This window comes from Chelonia mydas, chromosome 3 (genome assembly GCF_015237465.2).
Source record: "Chelonia mydas isolate rCheMyd1 chromosome 3, rCheMyd1.pri.v2, whole genome shotgun sequence".
NCBI classification, from domain to species: domain Eukaryota; kingdom Metazoa; phylum Chordata; order Testudines; family Cheloniidae; genus Chelonia; species Chelonia mydas.
This window is the reverse complement of record NC_057851.1, coordinates 136,837,770-136,865,249: the sequence shown is the minus strand read 5'-3', so window position 1 is coordinate 136,865,249 and position 27,480 is coordinate 136,837,770. Positions and strand designations below refer to the sequence as shown.

The 27,480-nt window shown below is 41.4% G+C and overlaps 1 protein-coding gene across 6 annotated transcripts in view; it reads right to left on the bottom strand.

Annotated features, from left to right (window-relative positions):
* KIF26B (kinesin family member 26B) overlaps positions 1-27,480 on the bottom strand; it is a 404,391-nt gene that overhangs the window by 128,812 nt on the left and 248,099 nt on the right. For all 6 annotated transcript variants that reach the window (XM_037895351.2, XM_043543371.1, XM_043543373.1 and 3 more), the window contains one exon: positions 11,649-11,832. In XM_037895351.2, the coding sequence (XP_037751279.1) occupies positions 11,649-11,832 (184 nt within the window). The remainder of the gene's footprint in view (positions 1-11,648; positions 11,833-27,480) is intronic.

Genomic DNA, 27,480 nt, shown 5'->3' with positions numbered 1-27,480 from the left:
GCAATTTCTGGTCGCCTCTACCTCAAGAATTCTGCTTATCAGCCCATCCAGTTATTTTTAATTTGTACTTCTTTTATTAACTGCTGCATTAATAATATAAACCGATAAGGTAGGAAATAGCTTGGTGGTGTTCTCTTGCAGCAATGCCTTACACGGCATAATAGTCTTCATGATAAATAGCTCCCTCCAATCTGAAAAGATTCATGGATTCCCACTGCACGCAGAATACGAGTCTCTTGGGGAGTTCCGTTTCCTCATTTGTGTTGCTATTCAGTCTCCCCAAAGAAGCATGGGCCTCCTTATGTTTATCACATCTGCACATGCTGTTATCAATCAGTGTGCATGCCTTCACCTTCTGTGTGGCCAGACAGCACACATCTTCAGCACCTCTGTCAGATCTCTTGCCAGCACATACCTTACCACTGCTCCTTATAGCTGACAGCAATTTAAAAGGCAAAATCCAGTGGTTTAAGTTATTTTCCTGGATGGTGAAGGCTTTTTGAGTCAGGCAGCTGCTGGAATCTGGATTAAGGTGCTGGGGCCAATCTAGTCAAGAGCATATTTCTATTTCTAATTGACTGTGTTCAGATAAACCTCCAAGGATACAGAAGGGTGGGAAGAAGAAAAAACTTGAAAGAAAGATAGTTAATCCTACACTTGTGTACAACAATTTAAAATACACATGTCATATTTCCTGTGGGAGAAGAGGGGAGGAGGGAAAGGACTGACAGATACGTTTTCCTACCTCTCTATCTATCATGGAAGTATCTGCAGTAATAAAGGCTAATTTACAGCACAGAGGTACACACAATCCATTTCTTGCTAATATTCTGACATACAGCACTTTCAGACAATAGCTTTTCCTAAATAAAATGAAAAAGAGAGTTTTATAAATTGAAGAAATTTATGGAAGGTTCCTGCAGAATTTAACACAGATGAAGCCATGAATTTTATAGAAATGCAATAAAGGGCTCTATATAAATTAATTTGAAAACCTATGGAATTTAATAGCATTTTCTATCAATTGTGTCAGTGTTTTGAACCACCCTACAGAGGGAATAAAATTTCCTATTACATATGGGATGGTTAAACCAAAGTACAGAAAGGACATAATTCTGAATTAAATTCCATAATAGTTTTCTATTAATATATTATTGGCAGGTGTTGTCTTTCTTTTACAAAATATATGGTGCATATACTAGTTATACACACCAGTAATTACTTTGTAACAAGATCTATATATAATATATGTAAACTATGAAACAAGCACTATTGCTTAAAATTTTATCTTCTCAACTGACATACTCAACCAGCGTGCCACTGGCCATCTCTGTGCTGTGTGTGTATCATGCTCCATTCCCTAGAGGAGAAGTTTTGAGGGTCACAGACTTTAAAAATGGATTAACTTGCCACCTGTTTTTATATAAAGAATTAATCGCATGACTGATCATGCTGATGATTGCAAACTTTGTTTTCACCTTTACCACATACAAAATGGGGAAAATACATTTTCATAAGTTATATTTTTTAGACAGCAGGAATGTGAACTTTGAAAGGATGCTTATTGTAGCTTACAATTTGTATTTTAGTGTCTAAAAGTGTATTTTAACTGAGACCGTATTAATGACAATATAGAAGGACCTATTTGAATACACAGAATGAATCATTTAGGACTGATTAAACAGTGATCCAAATGCTGTTTCATTTTATTATCCCACATCCTGCATTATATCCCACCATCAGTTTCTATGCAGAAGTCCCTAATGAAATCAATTCAGAATTCTGCCTAACAGAGACACAATATATCTGTAGTGTTGTTGTAGATGTGTTGGTCCCAGGATATTGGAGAGACAAGGTGGGTGAGGTAATGTTTCTTTTATTGGACCAACTTCAGCTGGTGAGAGAGACGAGCTTTTGAGCTTACATAGTGCTTTTCTTCAGGTCTGGAGAAAATGTTACAATATGGGCACCTAAGGTCCACAGAAAGCCTTAGGTGCCCATATGCTCTGATTTTTGTGGAGTACTGTGGCATCTTGACTAATTTCCAGAATGGTCAGCCATGCATGGCAGGGGGCACTGCTTGGACCTCTCCTACATCTGAGATCAGATCAAAAATGTGCATTCGCACACCTTCCCCCTCTGTTCACATATGACCAAATACTCAGCCATACAACACAAAGCCAGCAAGGTCATTTTTACCAAGTCCCAAAGATTTGGTACTTGCAAGTCTGGCCATCTCTTCACTAGATGGAGGCAACGCCAATGGTTTACAGGTTAGTTATTACCAAATTGAACCAAGCATTGTGGATGACTTCATGGTGTTCGCTAGCCAGCCAAGCTGGGGATGGGGCCTGACATACTCAGAATCTGGAGGAAGGGTTCTGCAAGGATCTTGCTTTTATGCCTCCTGATGGATGGTCCTGGAGTAATGTTACAGATCCAGAGTATAAGCAAGCCTGTTCTCTTAGCCACTGAGTAACTGTAGTTGTGGTGGCTGTTCCTGAGGCACCAGGGAGTAGGGAAGGAAGGAAGCAGATGAAGTTCCGGAGCATGGAGAGAAAGGATGTCTCAGAGGAATTGTGAAGGAACCGGTGAATGCCCGAAGACAGAAGTTGTCAATCTGTGCTCTGTTGGAATCACAAATGGCAGGGGAAATGGGTTCACAGAGGAGAGTAAATGGGAGGGATGGTGTCCACAAGGCACTCACATTATTAAAATCTAAGATCTTCCTCAGCTAGACTGACTATTTAATCAATGCTGTGTTAGAGGCACAAGGTAAAGCCCAGGCCTTTAAAGAAAAAGAAAAGCAGAGCGACCTTCAGGGCTGAATCAATAAGCTCATTGGATCATTAGTCAGTATTGTTAGAGCAGTGCTGTACTGAAGCCTCCAACAGCTTTACCATCTTGTCAGTTCCACTGAACATTGCGCGTGGACACATGCAGAAAGGAGTCAAACACACAGGGAAAGGGCTGGGAGGAAGAAATGGGCTTTTGGAATTCAAGAAAAAAATATCCATATTAAATACTGTGGGCTTAAGCGTAGAATCATAGAATATCAAGGTTGGAAGGGACCTCAGGAGGTCATCTAGTCCAACCCCCTGCTCAAAGCAGGGCCAATCCCCAATTTTTGCCCCAGATCCCTAAATGGCCCCCTCAAGGATTGAACTCACAACCCTGGGTTTAGCAGGCCAATGCTCAAACCACTGAGCTATCCCTCCCCCCCAGCACTTACTATACTATTGCCCCCCAAACTAATCAGATCTTAAAAAACAAACCAACCAGCCTACCTAAGTTCCTAGGTTTGGGGAAGTATTCAGCATCTAAATTTCTTACTAGCATTGTACTAGAATCATTGTTGTAATTTTCAGATTCTTTGATCTTGACTTTCCTGATTTGTATTAACCTTCTCTACAGGGATTTAAACATGAGCAAAAAGGGGGGAAAGAGTTTTAAACTGCACTTTGGAAAGCTCCAGAAGTGAAGTGGAAGTGATTAACTAGGTCTACTAGAATGCCACAAAATATTATTATATAGAGAGTACAATTTTGATCTAAGTATCAGAAGTAGTAAAAATAAAAGGTCCAAAAGTCCAAAGAAATCAAACTGTTAAGAAGGATGAATTTTTATAATCTAAAAGAATTGTAATTTATATTTGTGTAAGAGATTTATAAGATATGGCTACTGTACTTTTGTCACAATTTAAGCAATATAATATGCCTTGTGTTTTTCAACCCTACAGAAAAGATCATTTAATATATTGTTAAGGATTTCTGGAGCTTCTTTCATTAGATTCATTAGACTTCAGCAACCATATCAGCTGAGCTGTGTTGACTGAATCTCATGGATCACGGCAGGTGGTTGGCTAGTGATCTACAAAGCAATTATAGTTACTTTGCCCTTTAGTGACATCACACAAATACACTACCACAACGAAGTACCTTACACTAATGAGCATAAAAACATATGTCCAGCACAAGGTCTAGGGCACTGTGTGGATAAGCCAATTAGAAGTGTGCAAAACTCAACTGTATCAGTTCACAGGTTTTTGTGTAAACCTTTTTTTAAATTGTACTCCAAAGCTAAAAGTGAAATTAAGCTAAAAACATGAAGTCAAATCATGTGAAACAATCAAGTTTCATGGTAGAAACTATGCTATAGAACCATGTTAAAGAATCACAGAAGAAACTGCTTTCTTCTATCACTGAAAGGGGACCTTTGGTAGAATAAGGTAAACAGTTTTATTTCTAAAGCTAACCCCATCCTCTGTTTTACTGTAGAGCTTTGTCTAGAACCTCCCCCAGTCCATCTATGTTTCTATAAGGTCACCCATGACCACGATATCTGAGTGCATTAAACTATTTCAATGGGAAAAGAAACACCATTTCCTGTAGATTTTGAGGTACCAAAGGAAAACTCACAATTTACTAAACAGTGACCCACTGTCCATATTTTAATTTAGACGAGTTCCCATTCAAATGAGACAGTGATGATCAGCACTGGTAGGTTTCCACTGAGCCACTAAAGAATACAAGATAGACACAGATATGAAGAAATGCCACTCTGGGGGTTTGCAGCAGGGTAAATCAGGAGTGACTCATCTATAGGATTACTCTGCAGCAAAACTGGTGTGAATAACATCAGAGTTGGACCCAAGATATCTACTGCCCACACTTTTTTTCGACAGAGTCAGCCATCATTTGATTTTGCTGAGATTAATCTAAAATGTGACAGGAGGCGAGAGGTCAAAGGTCTCTTTATGTTGCTCTATTCAGCCTCTGTGCTGTTTAGATTAAGGGGAAAATGAAATTCCTGCCACAGCAGTTTGTAAAAGATCTTTTCCACTTAGGGCAAAATTCTGCTCTCAGGTCAGCAGTGGGAACTGAGATCTGCCTTGCAGATTTGAAAGTAAAATTTCACCATTAAATTCTGATTCTAGTTGAGCACAGGAATTCCACTGAAGCAGATTTTCTTCCCAGAGCTCCCAGTCATACAATAACTACATTACCATTTCCAGGAGTTTAGCAACACTGGCCCAGTCACACAGCAATGCTGGCCGGTTGGCATAGGTTAGGAAAAATAACCTCTTCCTCACCTCTTTTTGGGGTGCCTTGCACTGCCTGCAGGGATTCCAGCAGAGAGTAGTTCCTGCACTTAGGAGACAGCAGGAACTATAACAATGGCAATCCCTTCAATGGTGGGTGCACAAGTGAGTGGAGGTTTCTTGCACACACACACTCCCTCCCTTGCATAGCCAGGCAGGAGCCAGACACATTCTGGCCCAGTGCTCCAGCACAGAGGTGGGAGGGTGGCACTGGCACCATCAGGCTGGGCTTTAATTTAGTGCAAATTAACTGTACCTGGAAAATATGATTGGGAAGGCCGGTGAGTAACAGCTTATAGCAATTCTTCCAACTTCTCTTAATTTCATCTTTTGTCTTTTAATGCAGCTTGAAGTGAAGAAAATATTTAAAATCCTTCTGGTAGCACACACACAGAAGGAATCTGGCCAAAATGTACGAAAGCCTCAGCCAGATCCATCCAACGTGCTTGCTGGAGAAAATTTCAGTTATGAGCAACTAACTGGAGGGCAAAAGGCCACCTGGATTTCATTCCAAGTGGAACTAACTATTTAATTTATAGAACAATCATGTTGACAACAATGATGAACACACGTGTCCTTTAAACGCCTCATGGGGTATTTCTTCTTTTTTCCATTTCAGTAACCATGGCAACTTTGAAAAGAAACAGTTTTCACTCTTCTCCTCATAAATTGTGTTCAAGTGGTAATGGGTTTAGATCTCATTTGTCCTGTAACAGTTAACGTTCTTCTCTCTGTACTCCCACGGATGAAGGTTTCCAAAGGAGAGACAAACCTTTCCCCTGCTTCACTTTAAAAAACTTCAAAATGGATGTCAATGAAGGGAGCTACTGTACATATTTCAGAAGTTGCATCTGGTTTTCTGCTGACCTTAATACAGGATTTTCATAAACACCCACTCAATGCACACAGGGATGTTGCCAACAAATTCCTCACATCCACAAATCTGCTCGTCAAAATACAAACACTTCTACGCTAAGATTTTTTTGCCTGTGTTTTGTGGGTTTAATCCAGACATACATTGGTTTTCTTCCTTTCAATCCAGCTTTCTGTCTTTGCTTTCCAATGAAGTGCTAAAGAGGAGTTAGGGAGTTAAAAGAGGTAGTGAAACAACTGTTGGAAACACTTTCTGACCAGGATTATTCAAATAATCTACGATCTGTACCTGTAGCTAATGTAAATACAAGCAAGTATTGTAACACCCGTGTTGTACAACATACACCAGTTATATTGTTCTGTGTGTCTGGGAAATGACTGGGATGACCACAGAGGCTTGAGGGAGTTGTGTGTCGAACTCCCACTGACTTTCAGTAGGAGTCAGATGCCCAACTCTTAGGGACCTATGAAAATCCAGCCTATATCTTTTGATGGGTGTTGGAAGGGAGTTGTCTTAGGGTCTGGTGAAATCTTGATATGGATTTCTGGTTTGAGGGTTGTGTTTGTTTGGAAGGCCAGTCTCTGCTGTTATGGGATATTCCATGAATTGTATGGCAAATTTTGTTTTTTTTTAACCAAATAATAGTGTTTTTAAATAACGTGAAGTACTTAGAGACTGGGACAGGCACCGAAGAAATCAAAAGCAATTAATAAATATATCTCTAATCATGGCACAGACAATAGAAAATGGACAGAATCAGGAGCAATCGCCACTTCAGCTACTAATCTACCTATCAGTGTTTGTCAGTCAGAACGTGGTTAGGCTTATGTGTTACGAAGTGTATTCAGCTTCTCCTAATGTGCTGAAATTCCCCCTTATGCAGAGCATCCACATTAGAGTCATGCATCTCTTAAATCCCATTTAATTCCTACGGCAGCCATCTGTCCGGGGCTGAATTTCACTCACAGTGCATTACTATTTTATTTTCGGCTTTAAAAAACAATCCTTTTATCACAATACAGTATATGAGCAAACAACCATTTGGTCTCTGCCCTTGACACAAATGTCATCTTTCAGTGGCAGAATTTTATAAGGATACTTGCAGAAAAACAACAACAGAAACCACATCAGGCCATGAAAAACCAAGTGTCGCATGCAAGCAGTACATTTGCTAGGGCTGGTTGAAAATTTTCCATTGAAACTGTTTTTCAATGAAAAATTGGATTTTTGACAAAATGAAATTTCTCACTAAAAGTGTCTGCTCTGCAGAAAATTTCAAGTTTGCATGGAAAATCTGGAAACTGAAAATTTTCAGGTTTTGGCCAAAAACCAAAAACATTTGATTTTTATTTTTTAAACAAAAAGTTGAAGTGTTCCGCGGGGAGGAGGAAATATTTTTCCAACTAGCTCTAACATTTACCACAATATTCTAATGCTGAGTGAAATCCTGGTATTGTTCACCAGTCGTACAGAGAGCACCTTTCTGCTCCTCTGCTCAGTTCTCTGACTGAAAAAGGCTAACCTACAATATATACCGCCGAGATAAAAGTACAAAAGAATTTAAAGATGTCCTGTGCAAACAGTGAGTATAACTACACTCCATATGTATGTCTAAATCCAACCAAACTAATCTGCCACCAGATGTGAACAAGAGTACAGAATATGACCATGACTCAGAGATGGGGGCAAAGGAGAAGCAAGTGTAGTGGCTCCATCTGTTGCATGCTATGAAAGAGGATTATCATTCATGCCCAAAAGACAACTCAATCTATTTTTGTAAAACTGTGGGGATCCCACACAAACATCTGGTTACTAGCCAGCTACTGTCACTAGTACATGGAAGCTGAAGCACCTGTGGGCTAGATATTGATGGATGTGTGTGTGTTCCACTGCTAATTTATTTGCAGTACAGGCCATGTATCTCTTTCATTAATTAGAATTTGTTGGAAATGAATCCAACAGAGGAGGGCCACAGAACAATCAAGACATCTATTTTTCCTTCACACAGCTTCCTGATTATGGGTCTTATTCTTCACTGCTTTGCTCCAGTTTGACTCTGGTGAGATTCTACTGAAATCAGTGGAAATACACCTGTCAAAACAGGAGTAAATCAGTGCTGAAAGAGGCCCTTCCTCCTCCTCTGGGGTTGAGTGTTAACAAGAAGACAATGCTTGTTCCAAATTCCAGTCAGTTACAGTATGTTTTATGGGATGGTCTTGGGTGCAAGAAGTTGTTAAACACCTGACCCCAACTTCACTTTTTAAGTCTAATACATCAGTCAATCTATATTCTTATTCTATACCTACCACCTTTGTATCTGAGCTGGTAAGTAACCTTAATACCTCTGAATATTTTGCTGATGGCTAAAACCTGGCTTGTATCACAACTAAATATCAAATAGCCAGATATTTCAGTCCTCACTCACAATTAATCAGAGCTTTGCTATACTGGACATTTTTTGATAGCCTCCTATTATTCCAGAACAGATTAGCCACAATCCCAACCAACAAAGTAAAGTCTTGAATTTCCTAAACCTAACTCCACATCCTTCACTTTAATCTACACTTTAACTTCCATTTAAATGCAAATATTTGAAAGGAAATGTGGGGGAATTAACAGAGCTTCTTGAACAGCCATATAGGAAATATTTATCTTTGAAGCAGGGCACTGCCAAACAATAAGTATGTAAATAATAATTAATGTCTCAGTGATCCAATAGGTTGAAAATTTCCATCACTAGATCTGAGGTCTCCACAGTCTGATTGGCAAACTACATTCTCCATCTGCAATTATCCATTTATTATGCCTCACACCTATCCCTGACATATTAAAATGCAAATTATGCTACAGAGGAAAACTGATGGGAACAATTTGATGAACGTATATGAGCTTTAGGTGATAATTATAAGGTGACTCATAGGAGAAACAGAAGAGGACAGAAATGGAAATGCAGGCTAGACAGCTTTTGGTACAGAAATATTTCAGAATTAACTATTTTCACTTGTTTTGATTCTATGAATTAAATTTAATTTGTGACAACTACTTTCTTTGAAGAAGCACACATTAAATATTTTAAAAGCCCTCATTTATGACTCTTTGTACAGCTTCTTTGCTAAATATATCAGTTAGTACTAGATGACAAAAAATTCACTTAGAAAGAAATATTCTCTTGTGTACCTTGGATGGGGCACACCCTCATCCCAATCAGGAGAAGGCTAACAAGCAGCACAACTGCAGAGCCTGCTCCACTTGGGAGGAAGCAATCTTAAAAGGGAGAACTTGTTACTGGAATGGGTGGAAACCAGGAGGAAAGCTACTGTGCCTCAGAGTTAGTGGATTCTTACAACAGGGTTGCTGGGAGGAAGACAGCATGTAAACCTCCGCCTCCCACAAGGACTCACCAGGCCAGGTACAAGCCCATCACTGAAGACAGGGATAGAAGATATGGCTAAATCCTGGGTGAGGGTTTAGCCATACCGTACCACCATAAATAAGCTAGACCTCTATAGATTCTCTAAAAGGAAAACCCAGAGCCTGAACATTCCCCAGGTTCCCCCATACCTGTGTACTTAAAAGACTGGAGTAAGGTTCCCAAAGGGGACAGGTTTTGGAAGGAAAGAGACTCTGAAAAGCCACTACAGTATCATAAAATGAAGATTAGAATCCAAATGATCCTGGGTGTTATTCCATTTATTACAGTGGAGAGAGTGGAGTTACATTTGGAGAAAATGGGGCTGTACGTGAGAGTTAGGTGGGATAGTAGAGTGGATGAATACAATGCCCTTCTACTCCCACAGACTTAGGGCTTGTCTGCACTACCCGCCGGATCAGCGGGCAGCGATCGATCCAGCGGGGGTTGACCGCTGAGCGCTCTCCAGTCGACTCCGGTACTCCACCAGAACGAGAAGCGCAAGCGGAGTCAACGACAGAGCATCAGCTGTCGACTTACCGCAGCGAAGACACCGCAGTAAGTAGATCTAAGTACATCGACTTCAGCTACGCTATTCATTATTAGATCGACCTGGCGCAGTAGTGTAGACAAGCCCTCAGTTCCTTACTTGGGTTCCAAATGTAAATGGTTTTGGTAGACAGGCTAATCTTGGCTCTGTTTGTGGATATAAAAAAACTACCACACAGCTGGAACTCCATGCTCAATGGAGGCCCAGAGATAGAATAACAGGAATGTAGCAGGTCAGAACTGAAGCATATTGGAAGAGCTGTATGTGTATATTTGCATAGCCCTTTCCATATTATGGAAAGAAACCTGATGCCCTTACTCAGGAAAAAAATCCCATTAAAGTCAACAAGAGATTTGTCTGAATAAAGACTGAATGATTAGGCCCAATGCTACTTTTGGTCCCTTGCCTCCATGAGCACATCCCTCACTATTCGTAAATGCAAACTTTATTCATCTTGATTCTGGAAACATAAGAGCCCTGGGAGGACACAGAAAACTTTGCAGTGGAAATCATTTAAAGATTACATTACTCAAAACAGGACTGTTCAAATCTTGTACCTGGTTGTCATACTAAATGCTTGGAACAACTAATTAGGGCCCAATCCTGCAGCTCCCACTGAAGTAATGGTACCAGTATCAGGTCCACACAGTACTTCTCATCCAAACCAGGAGGGAAAAAAAAATCCCGTGAGCCCTCTAAGATGATAAGCCATCCATGAAAATAATGGATGTGGTTCTGTGAGAAATCATGTCACTGCCTGACTCTTTCCCTTAGGGCCCAAGGGCAGCAATGGAAACAGTGAGGCACATTCTGTGTACAGGATGTCCAGATTGAACATTACCATTTCTCTGCTAAAAAGGAAAGAGGTTTTCAGCAAATTCAGTGTCTTCACTTAGCACCTGATGACTACAGAAAAGCATATTATACTAAAAACCTGTATCAGAGACTATCTTTATTAAGGTTTCAGAGTAGCAGTCGTGTTAGTCTGTATCCGCAAAAAGAAAAGGAGGACTTGTGGCACCTTAGAGACTAACTCCTGTCTTGAGCAACTGTCCCAAAGTATTCCCCAATGAAATGGGCCAGACTCACACCTAAGATGGCAGGGTATTTGTACAGGGGGTTAGAGAAGGGATTATCCCTCAGGTAAGGCAAGCAGCTACCTCGCCCTGGGGCTTCAACCATGGAAGGGTACCGTAGATGACCCAACATAGATGGTTTGGAGAGAAGATATATCAATGTATCTTCAAGCTGGCCTGGTGCTGCCATCATGTACTTAAGGATCTGTAGCCAATCAGTATATTAAAGGGGTTTTGATTGGGAGAAGGGGGCTGAATCGATGGACAGAAGATAAGACTGAGCTGTAGTTGTCAATACAGAGACCAACCTACTGCAAGGCCCCAGGTGGAGTTGGGGTTGCAGACAACTCTGTCATTTCACCGGCATTTCATTTGCCACAGCAAGGAGTTTGAAACCTGTGTTATGCGAACAGGATTGAGTCTGGTTCATTGAGCACAAGTTTGCTCCAGCTTTATTAGAAGGTCACCTGCATTAAGCAACCAATTTGTCAGACCTGTGAGTGGATACTGAAGACAAGTTTCAGGATATGGCAAACAAACAAAACCACAACAGGCCTAGTACTCTATTAATGTTTTGCATGGGATATTTTTCTCCTCTCAAAGAAAAACAATTATTTTAGAGATAGTGTGATGCCTACCTTGCCCAACCCTGGGGTGTCTTTCACTTTGTTGACTGCCCTCAGCAAACATGGTGGTGCGGGGGGTGGGGAAGTCTGAAGGATACTGCTGAAGTTGGTAGAGAAGAGAGGAGACTCAGACACAGATGATGTAGATGGCCTATGTTTCTTCTTTTTGGATGATAGATTCAACTTTTGAGCAGCCCTGTGGGGGAAAAAAACATTAAGTAAAATAAAAACTCTACTCAAAACAATAAGTTATAACTAATGTATTCACAGCTTCTCGTTTACAGAGAATCCCCAATTTTGACCTCATTGACTCCAAAAGTGATTCAGATCCAGACATGCCAAACCCGCAAAAAAAAACGCAGAAATTGGGCTTGGTTTTGGCTTAACTGATTTGTGAGTTGCTTGTTGGCTAGTTTTTGGCTTATAGCTTCTTGCAGCTTGTTGCTTCTTTTTTTTTTGATCGGCTCCCGGCAAGCAAGGGCAAGGCGGGGAAGAGAGTCGGGGTGCACAGTGGGCCCAGCACAGTCCCAGACTGCACCCCGGGGGGATCTAGTCACATAGAGGGTTGGGGTTCTTAGGGATTGTGTTGTTCTGGCCTTGTTTTGAAATGGGATTAGCTTGATTTTTGACTTATTGTGAAAGTCAGGATGCTTATTTACCGCATGAAAGTAGGCAACTGTTCAGATCTCTTTTACACCAATTTTTCACTGGTATAATTCCACAGATTTCAGTGAAGTTATCCCTGATTCACAGCAGCATGCAATAAGGTAGGATCAAAATCAGGCCTCTTTCTCTATACTATCCTCCAATTTAGTCTGCAGGAAATCTCCGGAATCTATAATTAAGCTAATGAGCGTACAGCAATTTATGTTATAAAATTAAGTCCAATCAGTGGAACATTCTACTATTTCTGTTCACAAAGAATTGTTTGTCACCCATAAGCCTTTGATTAAAGAATTAATAGTTGTGGAATGGTTGGATGTAAGCACCCACTATTATGTTAGTTATTATTAAATATTTAGGTGAATTAACTGACATGTAAGAAGCCTTCCACAAGCTATTTTAAAAATTCTACCACCTCATAAAAAATAACGAGTCTAACATCTGAACATGTGGTGACCAAAAGTTATGCTATTTGCAAGGAGGTGGAGAGAAGCACACAAGCTACAGTTGTACTAACAATTTAGTAAGTTTAAATAATTTTGACTTTGTTTTAGCAACATAACTTTGGACAAGAATGGTGCTTTTTTGTCCAGACTTTGACTCAAAAAGCTAAGCTTTCCTACATTAGCGTGATAGATTCTTACTCTATTTCAATTAAAAAAATATTTGGTCACATTTTCTTATTTGAGCAGATTTCTAACTCTGAGAAAAGATTCAGCAATTAAACTTGATTGTTGCTGTTTTGCACATTCTCTCTCTCACACACACACACTCCACATTGGTATCCCTACCTAGGCAACCAAATATAATGAGTATATTATAATATTGATATTATTTTGCTCTGTGTCTCAGTTTCCCTAGTTGTAAAATGGGCACAATTATGGGGCAGAACCTTAGCTGGTGTACATTAGCACAGCTCCACTTGATCTCTTCCAAAATACTCCAAGCTGAGATGCATGTATCATTCTGAACTCTAGGGGCCTGATTCTCAATTACACCAAGGTCCCTTGATGCTGCATGTTCTAGCAACAGAAAAGGGCCTTAAAGTAGGTATGAATATAATTTATGCCCACTTAACTTCCCTTTACCTTGCCAGAGTATAAATGAGAATCAGAAATCTAAATTCTGTCTGGCTTTTTTGTTGGCCAAAGTTTCATAATTGTCAGATTCATACATACCAGCCAAATCTAAACCTCAGAAACTGATTAAATCAATTTACTCCAAAGAATACATACAATAAAACATGTTTATATATACATTCAACTCAGCTTTGAGTATTTGTGTCCGCGTCAAGCAATTGTTGTTATCCTCATTTTACAGATGGGGAAATTGAGGCAGAGAGAGATCTTAAGGCCAGTGTTGCTGTCACTGATTTTGGTGCCTCATCCAAGATGGCAAAATCAGAAGCCACTTTTGAAAATTCTGGCCTAAGAGACAGCCAAGGACACTTAAGTCTGTGGCAGAGTTGCGGGAAGGGGTACCTAGGTCACCTGACTCCTGGTTCTGTGCCTTAACCACAAGAACCTTCTATTGTTCCAGCTCCTTGTCCATCCCGTTCCTCCAGTATCTGACTTTGATTTATCACCTAACCTTCCCTTTTATGATGAGAAGACAGAAAAAACAACCCTAAAAAGGTTGCCAAAAGAATTGCATCACATTTTGTTCTTTTGATACATCATAGTCTTGGCTTGAATTTCAGATGTGTTTGTGAGAGGATTGGTAACACTGGTCATTCTGAATCATAGTTTCTAATGGGTCCTGGCCTAAATATGTTTACACCTTTATTTCAAGCAAAATTTTGTACTGCACATAACTGTAGGGCTGGATAGAAATCTCGCTACGCTGAAAAGTCCACTGCTGTGTGTATGTCTTTAGGCTCAGCAGTCTATTTGTAAAGACAGGCAATTGCTCTGTAAACCTCAGGCCAGATTACACCCTCAATTGCACCCATTCAACTGCATTAACTCATGCCTAGGGTAAAACTGTTCGTGAGCATATTTCCTCAGAAATGTGTTCTAAGTTGGTTCAGTCATTCTCTCTCTCTCTTGCCAGTTTATTCTTCCCCAACATTATGTTGTTCCCTTTTTCTATACTGATAGTATAATCTTCTTAAGCTCCTTCTTGAGCCAATGAAGTCCATAGTTGACATTTTTCTTTAAAGGGAAAAAACACTTGTAGGATAACCGGCCTTTCCAAACTTCAGAACTATATCCTGATTTGACAGTTATAACCTTTGGGATGGCATTCAAGAAAAACCCTGAATTCTTTTTTGGCCTGCAAGTGGCAAAATGTATTTAAGAGCAATGTGCTACATCTCCCTGCCTTATGGCCCTACCCCCTGCCCCCCAGGTTTTGAAAGGTGATCAAGAAGGCAATAACTGGATACTTCCCAAGGCTTCTGAATAAAAAGATATTTTAAACATATTTGAACTGGCTTTAGGCTGCACGATGATGCTAGTTTGCATGATAGATTAGTTTATTTGAATGACTTTTGCATGATGGACCTAAAGTGGTCAATATGGCCAGCTATCAGTTGCTTTGGAAATAGACAGTCCCAAGGCAATGCTGACATGGCTGTGTGGGCTAGTGAGGGTGGATAGAGTTGCGTCAGAATGGTTCCAACTCATTCTTTTCAGGAAATTATAGTTCGTGGTGTTGCATCGTCAGCTCTGGGGACTCTCACACCTGGAATCCCCTGGAGATTCATTATATTTATTCATGTTGATGCCTGGTGGCTAGGACTCTAGACTGGGAGTCAGGAGATTTGGATTCTGTTCTAGCTCTGCCACTGTCCTGCAGTGTGACTTGGACAGGTTACTTCACCTTTCTGTGCCTCTGCATTCCCTCCCACCAATTATCTGTCTTGTCTGTTTAGAACGTAAGGGCTTTAGAGCTTCTCTTACTATGTGTTTGTTCAGTATCTATCTGATCTCACTTGGAGCCTCTAAGAACTACTGTAATAAAAATGGTAATAATAATGGTAGCATGGCCCTATAGATTACCAGTAAGCTGACAATATCCAGATCTATATTACCATCTCATCTGATCCTAGTGATTCCCACTTAAAACTGTTCCATTGTCTGACCAAGGGCCCACCCCTGTAATGGGATACAGTATTGTGTGAACCAATACCTGTGTGTGATATTAGGGACTTTGCGAAAGCTTGAAGCTCTGTGGTCAAGGATCTCACTGCAGGGCTAGAGTCCAAGATTGCAGAAAGGATGTTCGAAAACTACTCAAAGTTCAATCCAAATATGATAGAAGGTCCATTGGTAGTAAAGGGGAAATGCTTTGAAGATCTAGCTCATCTGGTGGGTTTGCTCTGTACTGAAGAGGTCTACCTCTAGGCTAGTGTTTCTCAAATGTGGCCACCATGGCCACATGCGGCCACCAGGGTCTTTTCTTGCGGCCACAGCCTCATGGGCTGTAATGGGGTGGAGGCTGGGGGCAAAATAGCGGTCCCTCCCCATCCCTGTTGTTCCTGGATGCACCACCTTGGTGTTGATTGCTGGGACTGCCAGCAGGGGTTGGGCCCTGCCCCCTTCTGAAGACAGTTGGGGCACAATGCTGGAGAAGCAGGCAGTAGGTGAGTTCCCCACCTTCCCAGGCATGGCAGGGCTCTGGCTTTGGGCTTCAGCCCTGGGGTAGTGGGACGGCAGGCTCTGGGTGTGGGGCTTCAGGCTCCAGCCCCCTGCTGCCTCCCCTCCGCCCCACCAATCCCTCCTCATTGCCCCTGGCCCCCACTGCCTCCTCTGACACCCCATCCAGGGCTTAATTTGTCCCCAGGCTTGCCAGGGCTAAGTAAGGCTGCTGCGAAAAGTGATACTTGTATCTTCATTAATATCACTTTTCACAACAGACTTACTAGCTAGCAATAAATAAATTATACTGATTTGGACATGTATATGTGCATATTTATTTGTTTTCCAAAAGTTAATTAAGTATTTTAGGAAAAATTGTCAGAGCAGCCCGCAGCAACACTCTGAGGCTGCCAAACAAATGGTCCTGAGAACCCCTGCTCTAGGCAGACTGACAGGGTTCACTACTTTGAGGGTCAACTTTTACAACAAATTTAACAAAGAAAGCCATGTTCCTATGGGAGTCAGGAGTGACTTTTCATCTCCCAAATACTCAGAAGCTGTGACATCTCCTCCCTCATTATAACTGTGTATATGCAGGGGGATTTTCAAAAGGGATCAGTGGTCAGCTAGCCACTCCCACCAAAGTCAATTCTTAATTGAGATGGACTTTCAAAAAGCCAAAGACCCTCACTGGGGTTTATTAAAGAAACCAAGAAGAAATTGGGAACTGGGATTGTTTAGTCTGCAGAAGAGAAGACTGAGGGGGGACTTGATAGCTGCTTTCAACTACCTGAGAGGTGGTTCCAGAGAGGATGGTTCTAGACTATTCTCAGTGGTAGAAGAGGACAGGACAAGGAGTAATGGTCTCAAGTTGCAGTGCGGGAGGTTTAGGTTGGATATTAGGAAAAACTTTTTCACTAGGAGGGTGGTGAAACACTGGAATGCGTTACCTAGGGAGGTGGTAGAATCTCCTTCCTTGGAAGTTTTTAAGGTCAGGCTTGACAAAGCCTTGGCTGGGATGATTTGATTGGGGATTGGTCCTGCTTTGAGCAGGGGGTTGGACTAGATGACCTCCTGAGGTCCCTTCCAACCCTGATATTCTATGATTCTATGATTCTATGAAATTGCTTAGAGGTAATTTCTTAAGAGTTAGAAGGGCAAAATGCATTGCTCAGAAACTTGTTAAGAGACAGAAATGAAAGGACAGAATTAAAAGCTCAGTTTTCACAAGGAAGGAAGTGAATAGTGGGGTAACCCAAAGGCCTGTACTATGAAACCCATTCTTCATGTTTATTAATAGTCAGAATGTAGGAGAACACGAGGTGGCAACATCTGCAAATGACAAAATTATTTAGGTGAATCAAGCCTAGAGATATTTATGGAAAACTTCAGAAGAACCTAACAAAGCTAGGTAATTGGGCAACAGTAAAAAATCAACATTGACAAGTACAAGTTAATGCACAGGGGAAGGATCAATTTGAACTACTTGTATACACTGATAGCTTCTAAATTAACTGCAGCTGCTCACCAAAAAGATCTTAGTATCATTGTGGACAACTCAATAAAAACATGCTTGCTGCATTGCAATAGTTGAAAAAGCAACCAACATGTATGCAGTGACAGGGATAGAGAATAATACAGAAGAAGCCATTGTATACATATTGAGGGCACAGAATCACAGAAATGGAGGGCTGGAAGGGACTTCAATAGGTTATCTAGTCCAGCCCCATTCACTGAGGCAGGATGAACAATATACTTAGACCATCTCTGACAGCTGCTTGTCTACCCTGTTCTAAAAAGACTTCCAGCAATGGGGATTCTAGTGTTAGCAATGTTCATTAAAAAAACAGGTCTAATTATTTTCCTTATTTTTATGTACAAATTCCATTTCAAAATAGCAATACTGTACTTCTAGGTGTGCGAGTAACTGCTCTCCAGGGGAAGGACAAAGTTCACATTTAGGCCCATGGAGATTAGTACACTTCTCTAGTAGTTAAACTGCTATGCTCTATTCACCCATAAATGCATTGCATTCTGCTTGTTACAACTTTATTAGAAAATGGATAAAAGTCACAGTTAGAAAGCAGTGCCTTTCACAAACACCCTAAATATTTACTCAGTGAAGTTTTAAAAATTAATATCGCAACAAGTAAGGAAATTGCTAGTCCCATCTATTGCTGCCAAAGTTTGTGCCTAAACAACATTTTCACAGGTAGCCACTAACAGTGGTTGTATCAGTTTCTGGGTATCCCGCTTGAGACACTTCTGGCAGTTCCATGGTGTCAAGTTGGGCACCCAAAATCAGTGGCCACCTTTTTGAAAATTTGGGCCACATTTTTTACTGCAGCAAAAGCAGAAACTGCAATTGCCACCTTTTGGCAGAGGTGTAATCTGAAAATGAGTCTTGCTAATCGGTGTAATGCCAGATAAAGGTATACTAGAAGCCTGCAGTTTGTTTTGATTATTTCCAATTGAAGTGTTGACAAATATGATCTGCATGTTGTGTGCTATGTTTGGGATATATGCATTCATTTTAAAATGAGTCATCGCAGCATTGCAGGTCCAGAAAAAGAAGTGGCTTGAATGAAACTAATAAAGGTAACAGCCAACATAGTGTACAGTAAGATGACAGTCACGCAAACATTATGCTTCACATTATTTCCAAAGCTCTGCCTTAAGGTGGGATCATTCTTCTGGCACTGTTACTATTTATTATTACTGTCACAACTCAGAAGCTTCAATCATTGTGGCAGCCACTGTGGGCGGCGGTCCTGGAGATACCTATGCATCAGCCAGCCTGCTGCCAGTTTCAATAGCTCTGCAGGCTAGTGGTTCCTTCCAGTGGCCAATTTTCAGCGGTTTACGAAAGGTAGGACAAAATACTAATTTTTGTGAAACCAGCGGGAACACAGGGATCAGTCATGAAAGCAGGACATTCCTGGTTTTCAGGAACACAAGATCACTCTACTTAGAACTTGCTTCTCTTCTGGATGGTCCTCGGGCACCACATTTTACTAAGAGAAAGATATTAAGTTAACACCATCCACTGGGAGTTCCTACTCTGTTTTTGTGTCTGCCCTTAGTCTTACAATCAAAATAGAAAGTGCCTCAGTGCATAGGCCAGGTCTTCCTTTATGTCTTCTAAAGCTCTGAGGACAGTGTGGGTAATTAACAGAAATCACTCACAGAATCATAGAACTGGAAGGGAAGGGACCTCAAGAGGTCTTCTAGTCCAGTTCTCTGCACTCATGGCAGGATTAAGTATTCTAGATCAGTGTTTCTCAAATGTGGCCACTGTGGCTGCATGTGGCCACCAGGGGCTTTTCTTGTGGCCACAGCCTCCTGGGCTGTGATGGGGGGTGGGGGTAAGCAGTGGCCCCTCTTCCAGGGCCACCAGTGGAGGCTGGGCCCCGCCCCCCTCTGGAGAGACAAATGCTGGAGGTGCAGGCAGCTGGTGAATTCCCCACTTTCCCTGGGGCATGGTGGGGGCCGGGGGCAGCCTTTGGCCACAGGGCTTTGGGCTCCATCCACGCGATAGCAGGCTCTGGTCCCAGGCTCACCACCCATGCCATCATCCCTGGGCCCCACGGTCTCCCTGCCTACCTCCCCATCCAGGGCATAATTTGTCCCAGAGCTTGCTGGGGCTGAGTAAGTCTGCTGTGAAAAGTAATATTAACAAACATACAAATATCATTTTCATAGCAGCAGACGTACTATGTAGGAAGTTTTTTTTAAAAAAAAGCAACCAAAAAACCAGAAGAAACAACAACAAAAAGACAAGAACATGCAAAGCACCCTATTTGTGTTTCTATTCTGTTTAGGTCCATAAAGAATAGTGACCACTGTACATTATTTTTACTACTGAGTCTGAAAAAACCCTACATAAATAAATTACAATGATTTGGACATGTATATGCACATATTTATTTGTTTTTCCTAAAGTTAATTAAGTATTTTAGGAAAAAATGTCAGTGCAGCCACCAGCAAGGGTTGGTGGCCGTACTCTGAGGCCACCAAAAAGTTTGTTGTGAGAACCCCTGTTCTAGACCATCCCTGACAGGTATTGTAAAACCTGCTCTTAAAAATCTCCAATGACGGAGATTCCACAACCTCCCAAGGCAATTTATTGGCAATATATAATAATATCTTGGCACAAGGGGTTAAATTGTCATTTTACAACCTGTCCTGAGTAAAGAGCCTAACATAGGTGCATCGCTCCAACAGCAGATCAGAGCATGAACTGTAACTCACAGAATCTTGTTCTGGGGGAAGAAGTAACTTACTTCACCTCTTTCCATTTTAGTAACTTAATTGCTCCGTGAGCTTGGCTGGTGAATGGATGAGGGGAAGAGGAGCAGAGTCAGGGCTTCTTCCACTCTAGACCCCTTTCCGACCCCTTCCAGGCAGCAGGAATACTGGGTGATTAGGGTCTGCTCTCATCATTCCACCTGGAATTACAATCTGAGCACAGCCAAACAGAGAATTAGGGGGGGTTTACACTGCCTTAATTCCCAGTGCAGCCAAAGCTAGTGACAATCTAGCCCAGTGAGATGAATCCAGAATGGAATAAGAATCATCAGTTTAAAGTTTCCTGAATTTGTAGGTTCCTGTCAGACCCTTAGCGTTTGTGTTTAATTATTGTGCAGTATCTTTAAAATCTGGACACAATTTGAGCTTTCTGCTTGCGCTGTAAAAGATGCCATAAACATGTCTCTAATGCACAGTAAACACTTGGGCCTTACTGTTGCCTTTATATTTATGTATGCAGTCAATTTCATAGCAACAATAAAGCTATCCAGGCTGTACATTTCAGAGCAATCTTTTACTTCTTGGGTGGTTAAATGCACACACAGGCCCTGTACAGTACCTTAATGACTGGACTCCAATACAGCTGGGCTATAATCACCCAGAAATTCACTGTTGTGACTTAATTGTAACAGACAGTAAAATAGGTCCAAATCCTTCAATCTTTGATCAGGGCCTGACCCCAGAAATTCAGAGCCCTTTTTCACACAGGAAGAACTTACTGAAATCAACAGGCTTGATTCCGATTTCACATCAGAGTTACCACCGCGTAAATCCACCAGCTACAATGAAGTAACTCTTGAGTTACACCAGAATAAGCGAGATCAGAATCTGGCCAAATGAGACCACTGTGCTAGGACTAAGACACCCTGGGGCTGTCTCCCACAGGAGTTCAAAAGGTGAGAAACCCATTGAAAATGTGGGGAATTTCCCATACAGCAAACTGTAGGGACGGGCACTCCAGATGGAAACTAACAAGCTCCTTCCTAGCTACATCAGTCTTGATACGAAGCTGGTCTCAGTGGATGTCTCCGTCTCTTCTGGGCAGGTTTGCACATCCCCCACCAGCTGAGCCAAGACAGCCCCAGGGGGCTGCCCCGGGCTGCCCTGCTGGCTCAATGGGCGAAGGCCGGGCAGCTGCCACGCTGCGAATGGGAGCATCTGCAACTGGGGCCTGGAGCAGCTTGTGAGACTACAGGGACTAGGCTGCTGTCCACATTATCTACCCTGTGTGCCTGAGGTTGCTCCTGGGCTCAGGACAAGCCACTACCAAGACCTTGGCTGGATGAACAAAAAGGGGTTTATTTGGCTGCCGCTCCCTTTAGGTGGGGCACAACATGCTGCAGTCTTACCCCTCAGCACAAGTAAGGCACTGTTAGCAAACAATAGTCCCTCATTAGACCTCCTTTCTCTAGGGAGGCTCTGGCAAGCAGCAGTCTCTCAAGCAGTTCCTGGCTCCAGCCAGGCCTCTCTCTCAGAGCTGGAGGTCTGTTCTTTCCTGGTCCACGTCTGACACCTATTGCAAGTGTAGCAGGGCAGGGCTGACTGAGCCCACAACAGCTCGTTGAGCCCACAACAGCTCGTTAACCCTTTCCTGGCCAGTGTGGTGTTTGTACACCCCCATCACTGTGCCCACCTTAAATTAGCCTAACTTTAAGAAAGTGATGACCACATACCATCTAAAAATCACAGGCTCCTTATAAATGTCTCAAGCAGGACAACCAAATACTGAGGTACCCAAAATCATTAGTTACTTTTAATATTTAGTCTGGTCATCTTTATCCTTCCTGTATGTGCAGAGTGACATTGTATTTGTTTGCAACTGACTACTGTCCCTGCCCCTATCCCTTTAATCTCTTTAAATGCCTTTATTTCGCTTTACAGACAGAATAGTCTCAATGATCACAGTGCTCTTGACTCTTGTAAAGTTTCAAGGTTTTGAGAGTCAGACAGGTGTCATACTATGCTTGATGCAGGAATCAAGCTAAACCATTATGTTTGGATACCATAAAATTAGATGGTTATCATTAGCTTAATATGGGAAGGAAAACAGCTCCATATTTTTCTAAGAAACTTAAATCAAATCAAATGTAACCACTTGAGCAATTACTGGCTTGGTTTCTTAGCAATGTACCTTCATGTCACTGGGGAAAAAATCTCTCAACAAAGGGCCTGATGACCCTTCAGGAGCGAAGTTGAGAGTGCTCAGCACTGTGCAGGTCAGGGTGTAAAATTAATTACGTCATGCCGAAGATTTGGATGTGAGAAGTGAATGTTAAGAGAAAATCCTCTTTGCTTCTATCTAGCGTTAGACTATTGCTGGACCCTTCCAGAGTTAGTACTGCCTTTAAAGTAACAGAAAAGCAGCATGCACTGTTTTACATTTATGCTGTTTCAGTATAAAACAATAAAGCTGTGCAAAATTTCCAGGCTTGATTATTTAGCTAGAAAGCATTAAGGGCTAGGGGTGACTAGGAGATTGCACTGATGATGTAGTCTTTTGTAGCATCACCACATAGATTTTTCCAAAAGTTGACATGCAGGGATTTGGCAAACCTCAGATCAATGGACTAATAAGATTGATAAGAGAGGAATGACCATGCTCCTGGTTAGTTAGCCCATTGCTGACCTTACTAAAGAGTCAGTAGTTTACAATTATGGCAGGAAATTCAAGGAATTTACTACTTCAAGCCTTCCAATGTGAGGCCCATAAATTACTGCCCATTTAAAAATAGTCCTTAGAGTCTTAAAGAATTATTTAAATGGAGTTTTCATGAAGTTTATAGGATTTGGGTTCTTTCACTCCCTCAGATGCTAACATCTGACCACACAGTGCAGCAAGCTAGTTTTGCTTCATCTTGCCCCAGTCATTGCAACACACTCATAACGTCAACAGAGAACTACAACTTGTTTTATTGCTGTTTAACAGTCTGGCTAGCAGAAGAACTACAGGAGACACTAAACTGTGTATTTTTCATTTGCTTGTCAATATTTTGAAAGCCAGCAAATAAAAACAAACAGTTGGATATTTCACTGAGGCATATACAGTGAAATACAATTCCGCAAGGATCAGAGCTGACAGGCAACCTCATATTTTAAGCTTCAACGTTAAACTATCTCCAAGATTTCCTGTACATCTTTGTCTGATCTTTATTTAAACACTGACAACTATGAGGTGACATTTGTTCTCAGTACTCCAATTCCTTCTAGTCCTAGAGCATATGTCCAAAGATGATGAACTTGGTTGGCTGCTTCTACTGACCACAATGGAAATACATTGAAAAGGCATGTGTTTCACTGGGGAGTCCAAGACAAAAGGCACCTAAGGGCTCAAAAGCATACTGCAGTTTTTGAAATGTTTCATTTTTACTGCTGGTTCATATTACAAATAAATTCTAGTTTGTTAAAGAACAAACCAATTGCAGTTCCTTTTTTTTTCACTGAACTATGTAGTTTTTAAATTGCTCACAAATTTTATTATTATTTATGATGACAGCGCTGACTAAATTGGGGTTCCATTATGGCAGATACTGTACAAACACACAAAACAATCCCTGCCCCCCAGGGAATTGAGGCACAGAGAGATTGAGTGACTTATACAAGGTCACACAGGAAGCCACATAGCCCGATAAGCCTAACTTTAGTACCAGGCAAATTGGTTGAAACTATAGTTAAGAACAGAATTATCAGACGTATATAAATATAATTTGTTGGGGAAGAGTCAACACAGCTTTTGTAAAGAGAAATCATGCCTCACCAATCTATCAGAATTCTTTGAGGGCATCAACAAAGCACGTGAACAAAGGTGATCCAGGGGATATAGTGAACTTGGTCTTTTCTGAAAGCCTTTGACATGTCCCACACCAAAGGCTCTTAAGCAAAGTGTGCAGTCATGGGATAAGAGGGAAGGTCCTCTCATGGATCCGTAACTGGTTAAAAGATAGGTTTCAGAGTAGCAGCTGTGTTCGTCTGTATCCGCAAAAAGAAAAGGAGTACTTGTGGCACCTTAGAGACTAACAAATTTATTAGAGCATAAGCTTTCGTGAGCTACATCTGATGAAGTACGCTGTAGCTCACGAAAGCTTATGCTCTAATAAATTTTTAAGTCTCTAAGGTGCCACAAGTACTCCTTTTCTTTTTTTGGTTAAAAGATAGGAAACAAAGGTAGGAATAAATGGTCAGTTTTCACAATTAAGAGAAGTAATAGCACGGTCTGTCCTAAGACCTGTGCTGTTCAACATATTCATAAATGATCTAGAAAACAGGGTAAACAGTGAGATGGCAAAATTTGCAGACAATAAAAAATTACTCAAGATAGTTAAGTCCAAAATGGAGTGCAAAGAGTTACAAAGGGTTCTCACAAAAGTGGGTGGCTGGGCAACAAAATGGCAGATGAAATTCAAGGGCTAAGTGCAAAAAAATAATCCTAGCTACACATACCATATGATATGGTCTAATTTAGCTGTTATCACTCAAGAAAGAGACCTTAGAGTCATCATGGATAGTTCTCTGAAAACATCTGCTCAATGTGCAGAGGCCGTCAAAAAAGCTAACAATGTTAGGAACCATTAGAAAAGGGAAAAAAATATAATGCCACTATATAAATCCATGGTACACCTGCTCCCTGAATACTGCCTGCAGTTCTGGTTGCCCCATCTCAAAAACATATATATGAGAATTGGAAAAGGTACAGAGAAGGACAATAAAAATTATTAGGGGTATGGAACAGCTTCCATATGAGGACAGATTAAAAAAATTCTGGGACTGTTCAGCTTAGAAAAGAGATGACTAAGGGAAGATATGACAGAGGTCTACAGAATCATGACTGTTGTGAAGAAAGTGAATGGGAAATTGTTATATACCCCTTCACAAAACACAAGAATCAGAGATCACTCAATGAAATTAATAGGCAGCAGGTTTAAAGCTAATGTAAGGAAGTACTTCTTCACACAATGCGCAGCAGTCAACCTGTGGAATTCATTGTCAGGGAATGTTGTGAAGGCCAAAATATAACAGGGTTCAAAAAAGAATGAGTAAGTTCATGGAGGATAGGTCCATCAATGGCCATTCGACAAGATGGTCAGGGATGCAACCCTACGGTCTGGGTGTCCCTAAACCTTTGACTGCCAGAAGCTGGGTCTTGGCAACAGGAAATGGAACAGGAAACTTGATAAACTGCCCTGTTCTGTTCATTCCCTCTGAAGCATCTGGCACTGACCACTGTCAGAAGACAGGACACTGGACCATTGGTCTGACCCAGTATGGCCATTCTTAAGTCTATGGCAGAAACAGGAGTACAATCCAGATCTCCTGAGCCCCAATCCAGTGCTTTAGCCACAACACCGTCCTTCCTCTCTCATGATGACTTGGGAAGCAATTTGACAAGCTGTTGAACACCCTTACCACCCACTGATTTCAGCTGGAATTACAAGCTCTCAGCATTCTGCAGTATCAGGCCCCAGGTCCTTGAGCAGTTGCCCTTAATATTCCACATTCTTTAATTATGCTTCAAACTAAATTATTTAGAGAAAGATGAGGCTGGAAAGCATTAGCATTGTTAGCGTGTAGTGTTGTCATTAAACAAACCTTTTGTTCTTACTTTTCTATTTTCAGTCAAGTGAAATGAAAAACGACATGAAATTAAACACATCACGCGAAGTAGTAATTCATTGCCTTAAAGCAGTAAACTGTATAGAGGTGCAATTAGATACCAAGAGGCAGAATTTGCAAAGGATGCAAAGCCTTTAATCTGCAGCTTTTCGCTCATTACTTATGGGTCTTTCACTGAAAATCCAATTAATTTTCAATTCTGGGGACATTTCTCATGGATTCGGGCCTGCTTATTAATTAAGCAGAAATTTGACATTTAGTTTTGTTTTCCAAGAAAAGCAATTGAAAAAAATATCCATTTCTTTCTTTAACTTTCTTTTAAAAGATGATATTTACAATAGGGGTCATAAACTACAGACCACACTGGCTCCTCTAAATAGAAAGAGAGAGGCAAACCCCACAACACTAAGCTGGCTTTGCTCTTTCATTTTGCGGAGATTCCAGAGTAGTGATTGCCCGGTGATCTTTCTCCCCAATAACACGCACATGCAGGCCATCAGCATACTCAACCAACTAGTCCCATCCACCAATTAGTAGATGACGTCCTTGTTTATATCTCTTATCCATCAGGAGAAACCGGTGCTAACACCCCACTGACCCACGTGCCAATGCCTAAAAGAAATAAGTTCCTGATTCCTGAATGCAGAACAGTTGGCTCTTGTTCAACCCTGCTGGAATAAAGATGATCCTTGAAGGAAGAGAAAAACATTTTGAGTAATTAGCAGAATCCTTGACTGCACCCATTGTTCTCTCAGCACATCAAGGTGAGTGCAGTCTCAGAAGTCCTTCTGGACTCCTCATAGCTCCTACACAACCAAACAGCAGCCAGAAATCCCTTTTTCCTATTTAAGGTTAGTCAGAGACCTCTTCTTTCTTTTTAGATGCAGATTTAGCATCAGTAATCTATGGCTTTGTCATCTCCAGGCTGGGCTACTGCAATACGTTCTAACTAGAGCTAACTGAGAGTGCTCTTTGTGGAAAGCTCACGAAAGCTTATGCTCAAATAAATTGGTTAGTCTCTAAGGTGCCACAAGTACTCCTTTTCTTTTTGCTAGTACAGCATGTCACAGCTCATTTCCAAATCAGCAAAAGCATGGCATCCCTATCTTCTGAGCTCTACACTGACTCCTCATACAATCTGGTACCTGCTTAAAAATCCTGGTCTCATCTGTGAAGCACTAAATAGGTTAAGAGCCCGTTAGGCCGGGGACCAACTGACCCTCAACTCCCTTCCAAGAATGCTATATTCAATATCAGTGATGCAAATGACAGCAGCAAGGGCAAAGCTGTCAGGGGCTGAGGGCAGGGTTCTCTTGCTTGAAGGGCCTCAGTTGTGGAGCTCCCTAACATCAGAGGTCAGGCTCACATTGTTGTTTTGCCACAGTCAGAGCATAATCACCTGTTTGTGCAGGTCTACTCCTAATAAGGAAGGCTGCTAAGTAGCTTGAAGACATCGCCTCCATAATCGATATCCCACATCCAAAAAAGAAACACATCCAGTTAGGGGCTTGCGGACAATGCTTTTAGTTGAACTGAAATCACGTTTCTACCAGTTCTTGTATTGGATGCCTAGCTATAGACATCCATAGACAGATGGAATATGTCAGCATGGCTAACGTGAGGCTTGTGACCCCATGTAGTTGTCCAATGCAGATGTGTTCTCCTGTTTGATATAGGGATTAAGC